Source organism: Mizuhopecten yessoensis, unplaced genomic scaffold, assembly GCF_002113885.1.
Source record: "Mizuhopecten yessoensis strain PY_sf001 unplaced genomic scaffold, ASM211388v2 scaffold716359, whole genome shotgun sequence".
In the NCBI taxonomy this organism is placed as follows: Eukaryota; Metazoa; Mollusca; class Bivalvia; order Pectinida; family Pectinidae; genus Mizuhopecten; species Mizuhopecten yessoensis.
In genome coordinates this window covers 2,361,672-2,381,285 of record NW_018480077.1, presented here as the reverse complement: position 1 = coordinate 2,381,285, position 19,614 = coordinate 2,361,672, and the positions used below count along the sequence as shown (strand labels likewise).

General features: G+C 35.3%; 1 protein-coding gene across 2 annotated transcripts; it reads left to right on the top strand.

Annotated features, from left to right (window-relative positions):
- Positions 1-5,796: 5,796 nt before the first annotated feature.
- LOC110443812 (T-box transcription factor TBX20-like) lies at positions 5,797-15,539 on the top strand. Of its 2 annotated transcripts, none has more exons than XM_021488232.1 (5): positions 5,797-6,101; positions 7,022-7,189; positions 7,511-7,587; positions 10,035-10,150; positions 13,297-15,539. In XM_021488232.1, exons 1-5 carry the CDS (start codon positions 5,832-5,834, stop codon positions 13,677-13,679), a joined length of 1,014 nt encoding a protein of 337 aa, XP_021343907.1. In that variant the 5' UTR covers positions 5,797-5,831; the 3' UTR covers positions 13,680-15,539. The 2 variants fall into 2 exon arrangements, with proteins under 2 accessions (XP_021343907.1, XP_021343906.1); XM_021488231.1 differs by having other exon boundaries at positions 5,799-6,101; positions 9,996-10,150.
- Positions 15,540-19,614: the final 4,075 nt, after the last annotated feature.

Sequence of the window (19,614 nt, the reverse complement as noted above, 5' to 3'; positions counted from 1 at the left end):
ACCTTATAAACGTGTATCATAAAATTCCTAATAAACATGTACCAGTTAAATCCTAATAAACTTGTACCGTACACACCTAATGAAACTGTTCCATGTGTATCATAACAACCCCTTACTATACATACCCTAATAAGCCCGTACCATGCATGCCTTACGAAATATAGTACTAAGTATACCGTCCCAAACACTAATACAGCATTGTTGGTTTATAACCGGTCCTCATTATTTCACAATAACGTTTGATTATTAGATTTAATTGAGTTGAACATTTCGTTTTTACTAGTATCATTGACGTGCACATTACACAGAATAATTCTGATATTTTTTTTAAAGACTAATGGTTCAGGAAACTTCACGTTTCACGATCCAGAGACTTATAACACAAAGTTTTATACGAGCCAGGACCGTCCTGTATGACGTTTGTTCTAGCTGGACTCATGTGTGATGTAAATAACATAGGGCATCTGGACAATTGTCATACTCAAATTGTGTACGCCATTAGTGTTGCAGATTTCACTAACATTACTTTCCTATTAATCCTGTTTCTATTGACACAATGGCTAACTTTGGGACAAACTCTACACATATTTTCCTGGAGACAGTCGCCTTACTTGTCAAATAGCATTACAAGATATTACAACGAACCATTTAACTCAATAAACAGCTATATTGACATTTGACTAAACACCCACTCAAATCAATTATGTCTAAGTTCATCTTGTTATAGAAATACGATTGTTAATGGCCAGTCACTGTGATAGATGTCTTTCTTGACCATCAGACATGTGGACGGTCACTGGTGCCTTTATTTGTCCCTAGTGTCGTCAGTTGTCCGGCCAGTTGACCAGTCGGCTGTCCAGTCCTCGTCAGGTGTCCCTAGTGTCCCGGTCGGTACCCTCCCTATTTAATTATCCGCATTAATGTAGCAATTATATCACAATAATGGGCAGGCAATGAAAATCAAAATGGCCGTTGGAAGTGTGGCGGTTGTAAATTGCCCTTCAATTGTGATGTAATACAACACTGCCTGAGGGACATTGGTACTATCAACAATGAAAACAATAGAGGAACATTATCAGTAACACCAAACGCTTGTATCTCATGTGTGAAGATGGGCACTGCTGTATCTATAGGCTGACACGAGAGGAGTACCGAGTATCAATCACGCCTAATGATAGTGTACCGAGAGTGAGGGGGCACGGGAGCGAGAGTACCTGTCTGTCCGGCCAGCTCGCTTGACATTCGCTAGTTTATGTGTTTTACTGCCCTGAACACTTCTTCTCCCATCGTACCACGTGGAAATCTTCACCAGTCTGCAATAAATCACCACCATATAGATTAAAACAAATGTACAAGGGGTCAGGGGTAGATCCCCCAGTAGCTACGGGTCACGCCTTCCGGGATATTGCCGGTGTGGGTTACCTACCGAACTACCACAGATGCCGACAACGATTACTAGGAGGCGTGATCATCGCTAGACATTTGACGGATAGTCAATCATGTTTTCTCTAAATGCTTTGGAAAATTACAATTTTTCTAGAAATATATGTTTTTGAACTGACTGCCCATAGGTCATTTGAGGTCGATCTTGACCACCGCTGTATTGCCCAGTAGTTGAACAAAGTAAAGGAGATATGTTTGAAATAAACCAAATGTTTAGACTCGACAGCTGATTTATATGAGAAAGTATGGAGGGTTTCAATGTTTTTCAATACATCATTTATTTAATAGAAAAATTCGGAACAAACACATATAAAAACATAGAAGTGCCACCCTTTACAACACAAACAATATACGTGATCCTAGAAACGTGAAACCTCTCAGTAATCCTGTTTAGTAGTTGTAAGCACAACAAATAAATTAACCATATATGTAAATACAAACAATAAGAATATGTAAATAAAAATGATAAGAAGGCAAAGACCATTTTGGCCGTTCAGCATTTAATAATAATAATGAAAGAAGGCAAAGATTAAAAAAAATGTGTTTCTTAATCTTTTGAGAAAGAAAGAAAAAAAAAACTAAATTTAGGAAAGAAATTAGACAATGTCAATGGCAGGTACCAGTTTATCAAATACTGGCCGTTCTGGAAGAATTGGGCATACAACATAGATCAATGTAATTACGTCGTATAGAACACAATATTAGCACCTTGAAAGCCTGCATCTCGTTGGTACACCCTTATGAATCACTCGTTATTTTTTAGTAACTATTATAATTATTGTCGATGTTCTGTATATAAAGTCGAATGCCGTAATAGATATATACATATGATATTTCTATGCTATGCGTTTTCACCGTTTCAACCTTTCGTTGGTATCGTATGCAATGCTAAACGTTGGAGTGAGGCTGTAAACAGTTATCTGAACACTTACAACATTGACCACAACACCGCCTGGTGTTTCTGACATAACGCTCTGCTTTCATTCACCTATCGAAAACATAAGTGCGCTACAACAGGTGTCATAACCAGATACCTTATGCACCAATACCTTATATCGACCTCGCTTTGATAGCCTCTCTCCTGACTTTCAGTCTGCCTTGGCCGACATGAGGTAAGTTTGGTACATTGACACCCCCTCCATTGCTGGTTAGACTTTCCCTGTGACACTCCTACCTCTCCCTACCCCCTACCCCGACACATGGTTTGTCTGTACAGTGACACTCCCACACTGACAGGTGAACTCGAGTGTGGAGGCGACATCTGGTGGCCAGATAAGACACAATCTCTCCTTAATTACCCCGGTAATCATGACAACATTGCACCCTCCACTCACACCAATACACATACTGATAAGTAACTATCACTGCCGGTATTCCTGGAATGTTACTACGCAAACATTTTCTTGTTTGTTTGACCATGCTTTTGTTTTGTTTTTTATTGTTTATAAAAAAGGTATTGTTAAATATAACATCAATTTTATATTTGAATGTTTACATCCGTTTTTAATCGTAAAATTGTAAGTGTGAGATCTCAAAATTGGTAATATGCACGGAAAAGGTACTCGAAGACATTTTAAAATGTGATAAATCCGAACAGCATGAGTTCAAATGACTCTGCATATCCTTTAGTGAAGAAAGATGTAGATGAATGCATGTCTCTATGATAATAACACTAACAAAATGCATACCCATGATGTAATCGAACTGGTCATCATTTCACGAAAAACAAAAAAATAAAGAAAAACACAAAAAAACCACAAGCGTATGTACTTCACTATGACGTATATATATATTTAGTCAGGACCATTTTAAATTATGCAAGGCTCAGTCAAATTTGAAAATTATTCTGCTGCAGTCCTTTGCAATGCATTAGGCGTTCACCACGAGCGACTGGAGACAGCGTGATTACCATTTGGACGGGGTGATCGCTCAGACCCATAATGACGTGTTTCCACCTCAAAACGAGGCATGTATCAATTTCGACCGAATTTTCCAAGACATTTTTTTTTCTAGACCTTTTCCAGCGCGTGTTGATTTGAACAGTCGTGATCACATTAAACTCAAACTCCATGTATTATTGTGGGACAATATCGAAGCCAGTCACCACTGCTCTGCTTAAGTCTGTATTTTTCAGTTAATATAGATCGATTGACAACTAAGGACTTCTGGTCTTTTTGTACTTTTACCTAACATTACAAAAGACAGCATACACTACGGTAGAGCCTTTCCCAAAATGACAACACTAGAAGAACCCCAGAACAATCTATTTGTAGGAATTACTAGGAGTTCTTAATTCATAAACCAGTCCATATTAAAAAAAAAATGATACATTACGGCATCTTGGTCATCAGTGCTTGATTTTGAAAATGTTTTTGTCACCAATATTTGACTTCGTATCTCAAGGTTTTCAACGTTGATTTTGTAAACCTAGATATTAAATGCTTGACTTAATTTGTATCGCTATGTCTGTCGTGTTTATGTTTTCGTTTTGCTCTGCTATAATCGCCTTTATCTAAGGGTATGCAGTGTCTAGGTCTCCATGTTTGACTTTGTGTCTATATAAATTTACAATGTTGACCTTGAATCTCAGCGTCAATAGTAGAGTATGTATATATATCTGTCTTGTTGTACAATGTTTGATTTCTAGCTGTCTTGTTGTACAATATTTGATTTGGTATCCTTCTAGTTGTACAGGGATTGATTTTGTATCTGTCTAGCTGTACAATGTTTGATTTTGTATCTTTCTTGTTGTACACTGTTTGATTTTGTATCTTTCTAATTGTTCAATGTTTTATTTTGTATCTCTCTAGTTGTACAATCGTTGATTTTGTATCTTTCTAGTTGTACGATGTTTGATTTTGTATCTTTCTAATTGTACAATATTTGATTTTGTATCTTTCTTGTTGTACACTGTTTGATTTTGTATCTTTCTAATTGTTCAATGTTTTATTTTGTATCTCTCTAGTTGTACAATCGTTGATTTTGTATCTTTCTAGTTGTACAATGTTTGATTTTGTATCTCTCTTGTTGTACACTGTTTGATTTTGTATCTCTCTTGTTGTACAATGTTTGATTTTGTATCCCTCTTGTTGTACAGTGTTTGATTTTGTATCTCTCTTGTTGTACAATGTTTGATTATGTAACTTTCTTGTTGTACAATGTTTGATTTTGTATCTTTCTAATTGTACAATGTTTGATTTTGTATCTTTTTAGCTGTACAATGTTTGATTTTGTATCTCTCTAGTTGTACAGTGTTTGATTTTGTATCTCTCTTGTTGTACAATGTTTGATTTTATGTCTCTCTAATTGTACAATGTTTAATTTAGTGTCTCTCTAATTGTACAATGTTTTATTTTGTATCTCTCTTGTTGTACAATGTTTGATTTTGTGTCTCTCTAATTGTACAATGTTTGATTTTGTATCTTTCTTGTTGTACAATGTTTGCTTTTGTATCTCTCTAGTTGTACAGTGTTTGATTTTGTATCTCTCTTGTTGTACAATGTTTGATTTTGTATCTTTCTAATTGTACAATGTTTGATTTTGTATCTTTCTAGCTGTACAGTGTTTAACTGTGTATCTCTCTTGTTGTACAATGTTTGATTTTGTATCTCTCTAGTTGTACAATGTTTGATTTTGTATCTCTCTTGTTGTACAATGTTTTATTTTGTATCTCTCTTGTTATACAATGTTTGATTTTGTATCTCTCTTGTTGTACGATGTTTGATTTTGTATCTCTCTTGTTGTACAATGTTTGATTTTGAATCTTTCTAATTGTACAATGTTTGATTTTGTAACTTTCTTGTTTTACAATGTTTGATTTTATATCTTTCTTGTTGTACAATATTTGATTTTGTATCTTTTTAGCTGTACAGTGTTTGGTTTTGTATCTCTTTTGTTGTACAATGTTTGATTTTGTATCTCTCTTTTTGTACAATGTTTGATTTTGTATCTCTGAAGTTGAACAATGTTCGATTTGTATCTTTCTAATTGTACAATATTTGATTTTGTATCTGTCTTGTTATACAATGTTTGTTTTGTATCTCTTTTGTTTTTACAATGTTTGATTTTGTATCCCTCTTGTTGTACAGTGTTTGATTTTGTATCTCTCTTGTTGTACAATGTTTGATTTTGAATCTTTCTACTTGTACAATGTTTGATTTTGTATCTTTCTAATTGTACAATATTTGATTTTGTATCTTTTTAGCTGTACAGTGTTTGATTTTGTATCTCTCTTGTTGTACAATGTTTGATTTAGGATTTGTAGCTGTCTTGTTGTATAATGTTTAATTTTGTATCTTTCTAGTCGTACAATGTTTTAATTTGTACAATTTTTGGAAATGTATCTCTCTTGATCTAAGTAACAAAGTTGGACTTTTTGTTTCAGGCGGATGTTCCCCACTTTACGAATGTCATTCACGGGAGTTGACCCCGAGGTTAGGTACATGGTGCTTATGGATATAGTTCCAGTGGACAATAAGCGTTACAGATACGCCTACCACCGGTCATCGTGGTTGGTGGCCGGAAAGGCCGACCCGCCCCTCCCGACCAGACTTTACATGCACCCTGACTCTCCCTTCACCGGAGAACAACTCCAAAAACAGACCGTCTCATTTGAAAAACTGAAACTTACAAACAACATGTTGGATAAAAATGGGCATGTAAGTATTTATAATTATAATGTCGTGATGTCCGTATTATTTCAACCTTGTACAAATGTACTAGACTGGCTACAGGCCCCAAAGTTTTAATGAAGAATTTCTCAACTGCATCTCTAGAATCAGACATCCAAGTGATCAAAATTATTTGGGTACATTTTTTGTCTATGATTGTAACAAATAAAGTCAAAATAGGTTTCAAACATTGAAGCTGGTCCCAAAGAACGCTAATCATTCACGAAGAATATTTGTTACATATATCACTAGCACCGATAATACTTTCAGTAGCCGATTTATACATGATTATACCACGTCCGTGGGTTGCGCACCAATATTAACGTAGTCTAAAGTAGGCTTCAAGCACTGAAATTTGTCCAAAAGAACGTTCAGCTTCTACGAGGTATATTTGTTATATACATCACTAGCACCGATAGATTTCAGTAGCTAATTTAAATGTCTATCAATAGAGTGTGTACTAGTGTGTAAATGATAAATAAGAGTTTAATAGGTGTGCTTTGTACTTCTGTGTGATTCATTTCACTAACGTTGTGAAATTATTTATTGTGTTATAATCCGGGCTACCGACAAGTTTAAGTCCTAGAAGATAATTAAAAAAGGATCATTTGAAACAAAAGTAAACACCCCTGTCTTCTAAATAAACGCAGTGTCTACATGAAAGGGTACATATAATACAATTCCCCTTAAAGTCAATTCACTTTCCAACATTTGTCTCCGTGTAGATGAAATGGCGCAGTTGTGCGTCGATGAATGCCGATCTATTGTATACAGGCGGACTGTAAATACGACTGTCTTAGGCAGCTAAATCTTACGATTAAATGCTAAGTATACTAGGCGCTGTCAGGGGAATGAGTGTTCAACGTAATTGAGAAACCCTGTAATGTACCTGTTTTATTTTATTCCAGATTATATTGAATTCAATGCATAAATACCAGCCGAGAATTCACATCGTGAGAAAGAAGGAGTCGATCGCTAATCAGACCTCAATTACGAGTCTGGATGCGGAGGAATTCAAGACCTTCGTCTTTACGGAGAGTGTGTTTATCGGTGTGACTGCCTACCAGAACCAACTGGTGAGTGTATCCGGCTAGGTCCCCGTGCATGTGTCAAACACGGGTAACGCGCCTGTACTCTCTATACTCGTACAAGTGCTTTCAGGCTCGTAAAACGGCTCCTTACTCCACATTCAACACCGCCACCCTCCTACGTATAACGCTATCAACTTTCTACTCATGTCGTTACCGCATACAGGCGTTCTTTAAGTCATTGCTGAATTTCGGCCAAAATGCTTGTAAACACGCTGAAATTTCCTACTCAATAATCTTTATTTGACATTTATGTTTGCTGTTCTTATGTATTTCACCAATTTGCAATGGAAATTCTGTGTTCCGCAGATCACTAAGCTGAAGATTGATAGCAACCCGTTTGCGAAGGGATTCCGGGATTCGACAAGATTGACAGAGTTTGAAAGGTATAATTTGTACTAGTGTTACGAATCATCACACAATCACTGGGCATGGGGAACAATAGGGGGCGCCTCCTCACNAAATGGAGAAAATATGGGTCTTCCTTACACCTAACACTGGTGGAGCTTGGAGAACAATATGGGATTTTCCTCACACTGAACACCATGGCTTCGGGAACAATAGGGGATTTCCTCACATTGAACACTATGGCTTCGGGAACAATAGGGGATTTCCTCGGACTGAACAATATGGCTTCGGGAACAATAGGGGATTTCCTCACACTGAACACTATGGTTTCGGGAATAATAGGGGATTTTCTCACACTGAACACTTAGGCTTGGGGAACAATAGGGGATTTCCTCACACTGAACACTATGGCTTCAGGAATAGTAGGGGATTTTCTCACACTAAACACTTAGGCTTGGGGAACAATAGGGGATTTCCTCACACTGAACACTATGGCTTGGTGAACAATAGGGGATTTTATTACACTGAACACTTAGGGTTGGTGGACAATAAGGGGGGGGGGGGGGGGGCTAACACCGAACAATACCATTACAAGGGTTTTGTTGAATATTGTATAACTGTCTTACAAAAAAACCTCTTCTGCTTTATCTAAATGGTATAATAATACAAATGCAGAAGAATTAAGATGCATTTTCTCAAAATTATTGCATTACATTTCTTATTTTTTCTTTAAAAGTTGTGTAAGGGTGGCATATACAATAAGGAAAATATAGTGGTAATTTCTTACCTCTGGAGATGTGTATATCATGTTTAACTATTTGAGGATGTGGCCAGGTTCTCCTCAGTCATAACACCTTAAACAGTGTTAAGTGAATGGAGTGACAGTTGTAGTCCAGTTTTATAGTAAATCGAAAGAGGAAGAGCAAAAACGAATATTCATTACATAGTCAAATATATATTTTTATTCGTCAAAGAATAGTCTTGAAGTTCTAAGGAGGAAAAAGACTACACGATTTGAAATATTGGAAAGGCCTCTATTAAAATCATGTTAATATCCACGTGTTACAATTGACGTCATAGTCCTGGTAGAATTGGGTTTTCAAGGTAAATATAATTCTGCAAAATGCTTTTCAGGTTTGAGCGATTCATTCCTTAATCACAGTAATGTCAGACCATTGGAGGGAATAACAATGTGCATGAATTGTTCATGAGTGTTGGAATGTTAGTGGAATCGTGGTCAGGACTGAGGGGTGTAAATTGGGGGTCGGCTGTATCTGTGTTTTGCTTCAAACACGTCCACACGGGTAATGTACGTGCATCCAACCGCTTACGTTTACTTCGGCCTCGATGATGGGTTGGTACTGTCAACGCGTGACTCACCAAATCCATCTAAAGGCGTCGTGACAATCGTCCGAAACTCAGCACACGCACTGTCTGTTAATTTAGGAGATTCTCTCTCACTTTGTAAAATATCTCGTAGGCAACACTGCACTAATCATAGGATGTCTATAGGATCTCGATTTCTCTCAAAATAGAATTAAGGAAATATCGATTACTTGAGTTTTAATTGTGCACGATAATATAATTCAGAGTATTGCGTTTAATCTAACGTCATCGTCACTTCCTGTTTATATTTTTTATTCTTCCGTCATCAGTTCATATTGTTGCACTTGATTATAGTACGTCATAACTTCGTGTTGATACACATTTTTATTCCTACGTCATCACTTCATGTTGCTGTATATATTTGTTTGAAGTTTTGTATGTTTATTTTATTCATAATCTCTTTATTTTTCTCGGTAATACGAATTTCATCTAGTGCTCATTTACACAGTCTATATCATTTTTAGATATAGAGCGTAACTGCACAATTTTCATCAGGTTTTAAACAAAATGTTTCTCGCGTGCATTCCACTTGAAACTCGTGTACTAGAATGAAATACTCAAACTGCATATTGATATGCTGTGCTGTACCTAAACCAGTACATATAACCCACTATGTACCGCGGTGTACCTTACCCAGTTTATGCCTAACCCACTATGTACCGTGGTGTACCTTACCCTGTTTGTGCCTAACCCACTATGTACCGCGGTGTACCTTACCCAGTTTGTGCCTAACCCACTATGTACCGCGGTGTACCTAACCCAGTTTGTGCCTAACCCACTATGAACCGCGGTGTACCTAACCCTGTTTGTGCCTAATCCACTATGTACCGCGGTGTACTTTATCCAGTTTGTGCCTAACCCACTATGTACCGCGGTGTACCTTACCCTGTTTGTGCCTAATCCACTATGTACCGCGGTGTACCTTACCCTGTTTGTGCCAAATCCACTATGTACCGCGGTGTACATGTACCTAACCCAGTTTGTACCTAACCCACTATGTACCTAATCCCACAGCTCCTGACCACTCATCATTTGCCTTGATTCTATTTTTTTCATAAAGTCCATCATCTGCCTCTGACCACGTCTTTCTTAAATACAGAGAAAGTATGGAGACGTTGATCCAGCAGCACACATACGCCCGGTCACCACTCCGGTCTTACACAGACGCCGAGCTGGAGGAGTCCCTAAAACAACACCGGGAGTTCCTTGCCAAAGGTATATACTGTATACATTGTCGTCATGTAATACATATCACCAATAATGTCTCCTGACACATCCCCGATCAAACATCACCGTCAGCTCTTCTCATATATACTTTATACAAAGTCGAAACGACTTTTTGCATTATATTTTTACACCTATCTCTTCAGACAGAACTGGGGTTCTCTCACCAGAAGTACGACACTCTAGTACTAAATAAACCCACACAATGCAGCTGATTTTAATTTTCTAGCTGTTAACTTTTAGAAATGTCAGCTTACGTTTCTTCATATACTTATTTTTTTTGTTTAAATATTAAATAAATTTAGATTGAAAACGGAAACCTAGTGTTACTGGAATAAAGTAATTTCAACCTTTCGTTTACTATAAATACAATAAACACAATTATTCATTTATCAACTCATTGTTTTGGGTTTCTGTCTCTCGTTCTCTATTTCTCTTAGATTTAATATTATTTGATATATAGCATTACCTCAGAGGGACAGCCATTTTTTTTCTACATCTTAATTAAAATTTCCATACTTTAATGCCACACAAAATGTAAACATTAATATGTTAAGTGGGAGATCATGTTGTTTTCCCTTTCTATGGGTGTATGTTCAGTTCCGGCTATTGTGTTGGTGTATCGATATTGAGTTCAGTTATGTTTCTGTTAAATGAGGATGTAGTAAATGGTCCAATGTTCGTTAACATCTAATAATAAGGTAGAATAGATGTTCCTGTGTCTGTATAACTATGTGCAGATCATATGAATGAAAATTAGATATGATATTAATATAATTCTTAGTCTAATACAGGTACTTTTTATATATAAACTAGGTCAAGTTGTCATTTATGAAGCCGAGATTTATACTTGAGATCAGGGTTTCTTTCTCTTAAGAAGGCACGTTTGATATCAAGAAAGGTTTTTACGTATACATAATACAATGTTCAGTCTTCATTCTGTTGTCTATTTCAGTCATAGTGATAAACATAATAGACAGACGTCACACCATTGTACTCCGCCTTTGATCATTTGGTATACTGTACAATTATAGTTTTATGCAAAACTTCACCACACAAATTATCAAGGGTTCTTTGTTGCTAATTGACTCTATTATTCTATTTGTAATTTTGTTAAATAGTTTATAATGAAGTGTTGATGTGTAATAAGTTATACAAGTTACAGTAGATACGTTCTGTTTGGTAACAGAAGTAAGAGTAGAAATAGAGATGGAAATGATCTTTGTATTTTAATCATTTGGGTTTGATTTTGTTAAAATTAAAATGATTTTTTTAAATTTAATCGATTTTGTATTGTTATCGTTACAAAGAAGATAATAGTTTTGTCATCAAGTGTGTGAATTACAAAACAGTTGCAATCAGGTGTGTAGGTTACAAAAAACATATATTCTTTTCATTGTTAAGTTGTATAAATTCATTTGATGTAGATGGTTTATTATTCAATATGTAATTAATGACATTGTATACAGCATACATTTGCCAACAATGCATGATCATGTAAATAAAATAATATTACTATATCTGAATCAATATGATATATATATTTCTGAAAATGCAGCTAAATCAGTATCACCAACTGAATGAAAGACAAAGTAGTTTTTCATCGTTAATTAACAATATGAAAATAATTTCTTTTGTCGTAATCATAACACCAATCCATTTGATAACTACAAAAATATATATTACAAATGCACTTATTTATTAGATAATATATTTCTGTATGCAATATCCATGAATATACGAAACTTATTCCATTTTTTTTCAATAATATACCAGGCATTAGACTTAATGCACTTAATATCAATCTTTAAAAAATGTTAATCACTGCAATCCTTCAGCAGGAAAGGTTTTCTAGAAAATGATTCGAAAATCTCACCAAGAAGAAGTCGATAACTTCATGCTTCAACTGTTTGAAAATTATACACAAAATTTTAAAATATAAAGACAAGTGCATTGCAAAATCTTTTTCTCAAAAATATCATATTAGTTGCAGGTAAATTTGACTGATAGTACCAACATATTTAACAGAAAGGTATTTTACAATTCTTTATGATTCACATTTAAAACCTTGTTGGACTATTGGGCTGTACCGTGTGTAAGAATTAGTGGTTAACCACGCACTCCCTACACTGTTATCACTGTCGACCTCTTCCCACCTCTTGTTGCACTTTACTGGTGCATTTACAATAAAACTAACGTTCTAGACTCTATCACTACATAGTATCCTTCAAATGAACACAAATATCAATTAAATGAGATGAGCAACTGTAGCGTTCTTTCATTTCGACATCGCCTATGTGTTTTGACCCCTTGACCTCTCGCCATGAGTTGGATACATTTGTATAAGCCGTGTCATTATGGTTGAAGTATCCTATCTATTTTTTTACTTTTATTCCTCGATTAAGACCTGATCATTTACAACTGAGGCAGTTTATCACGGAGTCCATAACGAGTCGCTATAGGTGTACGTTTACAAACAAGCTCATGGCTCGCAGGTGGTCCAAAATATAAACATAAAACCTACTATTAATTCAGGTTTCTGTGCGAGGCTTCCGTAGAGGTGTCAGACTTACATACGGATCGCTTCAATGCCTCGCTAAGAAATGCCCTTCGTGATCAAATAATATTTTTACTAATAGTTTCGCGTGTTTAATTTGCCTTGTGACTTCAAATGAAGAGTGATGTCTGCTTCGTTTCGCCTGGTGTTTTTGTGTGGTCCCCCTTTGGGTCATATGTGGCTAATCAGCAGGAACCCAAACCGCAAACTTTAACCCCACTACGTTTAAAGGATACTACATGCACCTGTTTCAAAATCAAAAGAACATTTTTACAATATGGCCTGATTTCCCTCTATCACGCACATATTCATTGACGCATCTCCAATTAATTTGTAAACCAATGAGACATCAACGTTGTTAGTGTATATGTTTTTTGTTTTAGAATTATTTTCTGTAAACATAAATATGTTAAATATTTCTCTTTCAAATCTCTTTGTTACTGCTACGGAAAAATAAACCGTTTTTGAAACAATTACAACTAATACAAAGATGAGAGATAAACATTACCACATTTATTTACAAATTGATTCTTGGTATTAAACATTATCTATGAAAGCTTTTTTATTCTACAATTTTCAGAAGAGACAGAAAAGCAAGGTATGCTACCTCATCCACACTTTCCAATATGGCGGCCGATTCCCTCATCTGTGATGGGTTCCTCCGCCGGTGCTGCCTCCTACATGCCTAATGACAGTCGATCACTTTACGCCCTCTATGGTGGCTTATTTGGACTTCATAACTCCAGCTTTGTGTTTCCGACGGTGGCGTTTCATCCGTTTGTTAGTGCCAATAATCTCCGGATGAGAGAATCCATGCCCGGAAGTGTATCATACTCATCGTCTTCGGAAACCCCCGGACTTCCTTATCCCGCATCTATGTACAGATATCATCCATATTTATCACCTGACAAAATGGCCCAGAAAGGTTCGGACTCCTCGGTGGTGGACAGTTGTCGACCCTAGCAGTTATAATCAATATATATTTGCCAAAATACATCGATAACATACTCAATTTACTCTGAATCAATTAGCTAAACTAAGTGATCGAGTTGTAATATGTGTTAGCCTCTAGTCGCCATTCAACAGAAGTTGATCTTGCCGTTCAAAACGAAGTAAGAAACTCTTCTTTTGAAATAACTGGTTAACGGACAGTACATTTATTTATATGTCAGACAGTTATATCCTCCGGTTAGGGTGTTGGGTAAAGTATAGGGTGAACTATATCAGCATTTGTACAAAGAGACATGTGTTTATGTGTCTGTGATTACCCTTGTATCGATTTGGATGCTGATGGACAACGTTTTACTACAGAATTACATTTTGTGCCATATAGGACACCAACAATGATAAATAATTGCTGTGATACTTTTGTTCATTAGATATAAATTATTTGGAGATATTTCAAGACTCACTCATACTGTTTATATGATAAGGTATGACTTCTGAGAGAGAAAAAAATATGACATGAGTTATAAAATATTATTATGCAAGTGTATTTTACCGTATTAATTAGAAAGTTGAGAAATCAACATTCAGATAATACCGTAGGACACACTCTTCAACTGAGTGGGACATTATAGATATATGAAATGGCAGCCAATTTCAAAAATTGTTTGCATTAGTTAAAACTGATCAACTCTTAATTATATAGGTGTTTGTTTGTGTAGATATTTATTTGTTTAGTTATGTGTATATATCTCAATAACATGAAAGTGCTTATGGTGTATTGCTAATTGACAACAGTTTATACACTGTTCAGATTATATACATCTTAGGATTGATCGCATCATCATGTCAATAAACTACTGACAATTTCCACAAGTTGTTTATACAGTTATTTGGAGAAAAAACATCACGTCATTTCATGCTGAACATAACAATTTCAATTTCTCTTTTTAGCGTTGCCATGTAATATTCTTCTTGTGCCAAAACTGTTTCGCCTCCTTGTGTTTCTAGTAACTCTCATCCATTATTGACAAAATGTAGGAGACAGGGCTTAGATTGGTGTTTACATTGATAAAATATAGGAGACTTAGTGTAAATCAGTGTTGCGCATGCCCAGTCTGTAGGACGGTAGTTTCTTGTGTCACGGTATTAGTGACGATCTGGTAATCCTATTACAGTATGCACTATTCATCGCCAGTATTGGGGTAATTCATCTTGTTTTAATATTCACAAGTCAATGAGATTATCAAAAGTGTTTAACATGTAGTTCCGGTCACTGGACCGCTAAATGAACTTGTCCAAGAACCAACAAGGCTGAGCTCTGTCAGCTTGTAGCAACACTGTCCTCAATAATTGTTACATTAGTTGTTATATACAGTTAGAACAATTTGTGACTTTCTCTGTTGATTTTGATTATCTACATATGTCCACAGTACAAAATAAACAAAAAATACATGCATTATATTGTTTTTATCGGTCTGCTAGTTTGGAACTGCTAAATTAATTATACAATAAATAAAGATAATATTTTGTTTTATACTAAAATGCATTTTTTTTTAAAATAAGACGAAAAATACTTGTAACGCCATTCAATCATTATGTGTTTTAGATCTCTCCTATTAGATACTGTAAGAAGTGACCATGCTAACATAACAATACTTGACTCTGTAGGCGGACAAGCTGTCAGGGTATGGTCCTTGTCGGAATGTGTGAAGACTAGAATTGTAATGTGTGTTTGTGCTGTGGTATGGATTGATACGAGTTATAAAATAAGAGGAATGCCGAAATCAGGAGGAATTAAACGAAATCAATGTTCTATATGGGGTTTTGTTTAGATGGTCTATCAGATTTCTATGTAAATAAAACCGGATATTTATACCTATTGTGTCGAGTTGTACGTATTACATGCCCTGGACTGTCTCGCGTAGAGAATATATATCTTTATCATCAGTCTATTGCACTTGGCAGGCTCGTGTGCGTGGAGGTATAGAGGAAGATTCATATACACTGTCCAGGCAATCATAGTGTTTCAGCTTTTGTAAGTTGGCAGCATGTTCTTAGTTTAACCTTCATAGCCACAACTATGTCCCCTAGTAGTAGCACGTTTCATAATATACAGACTTTACTCATTATTAATTTAGAATTAACTAGTAATCCTCAAATTTTAAAATTCATGTAATTAAGGAATTTTAACTTGTACCCTCAGTCCCCTCTGTTTAAGAGGAAGTTTAGACCCATTTTGATTTTCTCTTGTTTTGCCCTATCATCACCGATGAGTCCTTGAAGGACATAGCAGTGGTATGGTGCAGTGTAATTCATTTTTGGCAAACTGTATCTTTGATAAAGTTTTTTAGGTGCAATCGCATGTTTGCGTCTAACGTTAATCCCGTTATGTATTTAATATATTAAACTTTCACCTACCCCTCGGCCTTCATCTGTGGTTTCGACATGTGTCTTACTATCTTACCTTTTATTTGACAAGAAATAATCATCCTTCTATACTTTTTATCATACATTACTGTCTGCAATTTATTGCATTAATGCATTAAGGTTTAAAGTTCACTTCAATCTTCACGTAAGTACATGTTACATTTAAACTCTAAATTTTAGTGCATTTGTAATATGCAAATTGTCTTCACACTTGAATAGCATTTTAACTTGTCCATCCAAAAGAAAGACTTGTATAACACGTAAAGAGATACAAAGAGAAAATAGTACTTCATGCACAGATAATGATATTTCCCGCACAATATCTGGACACAAAGCTTTAATTTAAAATTTAAGTTAAAATATATTTTTTTTTAAATCAAAAACTGTTATATAATGGATTCATTATAAGGTTTCCGTGTTTTTGTCAATACATGATTACTTATAAAAGTAATATACATATTAAGGGCTTAAAGATAAGAATCGAAATGTTGAAATATATGGACTAAATGAATTCAGGCGGCAATCAAGCCGCAAATGAGCTCATTCTTCCTTCTCTATCGTCTGTTGGGATAATTCCATTAGACTTAATTAAGCAGAATTTTTTCACAATGAACTCAAAATGATATCCACGCAAACACATTATGCAATGCATTTCCGATCACTTACATTCGTAACCGACTCGAACCCTCTTCTTAAAATTAAAATCAGTTCGGTAATTTTTAAAAACGTTCTCTATCATGTCCTGATTCCATGAATAAACTGTATACGTCAGGTGTTTTTCAATAGGTTATATGTAATGCGTACGGAACCACTTTGTACCATACAAAAAGACCGGACCCCTTTCATTATTGAATAACCAAAACGAATGCAAACGTGGAAATATACAGGAAACTTATGCTTATGTATACTGTAAAATCCTACATATTTTTAGGTCTCAAAGTTTATGGTTTTCAAAAATAAACACGAATAAATAAAAATAAGAAACATGGGAAGATCAATTCGATGAAAAAGGTACTCATAATATCATTTAAAATTAAAAAACCTCAACATTTAAACTGAAAATACCTTTGAAAGGTGATAACGAGTGTAAACCGTATTGCACTATTGGAAACGTAATACAGAATCATACACTCCCGGATTCCTGTATAAAGCGAGTGTCACATGTCCCTCAAACGCTATATATCTTTAATCATGGCCATAAAACAATCGTTCCAAACTAGGACATGGACAATTGATGTATCCTTAAAACGGCTCGACTTCTCCCCGAAGTTTCACAAAATTGTCCATCGATGAAATATTTACCAAAAACAGTCTAAAATACGTGTTATTAAGATTTCGATGATATGATAAAGTAAAGCACTTAAGTCTGTACAGTGATATTGGGGAGGCGAAGTTGTTGGCTATGTCGTAAAACAATAGTACATCGACATCAACAGCTAATGATGTTTTCACGAAACTAATGAAGTCCGTATTGGAACTTTTCATATGAATCTCCTATAGTACAGAAATATTATTGTCAGCATTTTGTAGTAATGACGTCCATGGTAAAATAAATTGCTTTGAATATGGAAGATGTATCTATATATTATGTAACGTTTGAATTCCAGACACTTTGCTAAGACATAAGCATTACATGTAATTTCATATAAAAACGAAAGTATTGGTCCCCTGCTGATGTAGTACATATGTCCGTTACAGACGCTATTACTGTTTGCCTTCAACAGTATTGAGTTTGCTAAACATCCATCTTTACACGTGTTGATCTCACGAGGAACTTCCGGTTACAGTATAAGGAAGGAAGCAGATCGCGATGATCGGTGTATAGTGTTGTAGAGGATGTGGTTATAGTCAAACGCTGCAATATAAAACACACTTACTCATCTATAACGTAATATGTTCTGCACAACTTGGCGTTAAAATGTATAGATTGTCAAATTGATTTAGAGCTCATTAACAGACACATAGTATAAATCCTAAGTCGTTATTTGACTTTATATCAAACATATTGAGATGAAAGGCTAAGGCATATAGATGTAGTCTTGCTGCCATGCTTCTTGACGTGTTAAAACTCAGAAATGGTGCTCAGCGCGAATGTAAAGGCTCATAAAAACAACGCCTTACCAAAGAACTACTAAACAGTTAGTTAATATTGCTTTAAATCACAGATACTTTGAGAGCAAACACATTACATGACTTCCCACGATTTTATTGCATACGTATACACCAACTAACATTTCACACATTTACACATCCAGGCTGACGTGCAATAGGAAAACGTCGATGAATTAAATGTCGCCGTCATTTTCAATTAGACGCGTTCCACATGTTACGGATAAACAGATAGTAAAGATAACATCAAAGCTCTAGGTTTCTGTTACTCTATGTGTTTTAATCGGCGATAACGTGGCCGTCCAGACGAGTTGACTGAACTAGATCAGAATATCATAATATTTATTTTAGAAAATCCTCACACGGTGTAATAATTACTTAACAGACAAACACTCGTCATTACTATCTGCAGACAAAATTAGCATTAATATGCACATAAACTATCTAAAATCAAAACATTTTAAACATGCGAAACATTATCTTTTAGGACTTAAGAAAAGTTTGATATGTCTGAAACCATTTGGGTTTAAGTCTTTCATATCATTCAAGTATCAAGACATTCTGTTGAGAAGAATACAAGCTATATGTTTTTAATTTCACTAGTTTTTTCACTAGCTTTTTAAGCATAACACAAAAAACAAATGGGTAAAAACAATGAAACCCACTGTTAATAAACACTCGAGTTTGTTAATACATGTCCCTGTTGTTTCAATAAGTAAGTAGATGAAATAAAAACGTTACTCTGCACATGCTGGTATTACATCCCATTATTAATAACCCGACTGAAGAAACGGTAAACACTGACACCTATCAACAATATGTTGTCTTTATAGTATGATGACATAGAAATGTTTGATTTTGAATGTTTGGTACAGCTTGGAATGCTAGACTCTCATTGGTAAAGTACACGTACCACGCATCATGTTCTGGAGCTGTCATAGCTGTAGATTAGGATACTATCTCCAATCGGTATCATAAACATAACGATTTAAAGTTCTCACCACAGTTACCACAGAAATAAACACTTGTGTTTGACATAACGTGGTATTTGTTGATTGATCTCTATCAACATCACAGCCCCTCCCCCCATCTCGTCACATACACTGGATTAATAGGGGATAACATCTCACAGGGTATGTAAATATTGATTTACATTGTTGTTATTTTAGTATTTATAACATATACTGGCCTATTTAATTAATTTCACTTAACGTACATTCATCATTGAGTGTCAAAACATTTGTTAATCTTAATCTGTTTTGTCTATAAGGAAACGCCCACATCAATAAAAGCAAAGCACAGGAATAGGAATAAAAGCATTAAAGAATGTAAAAGAAAATCATACTGCCCGTGTGTTAAGGTGGAACATACATGATTAAAATGGGAGGCAATATAACCAGCCAACAGACATTAC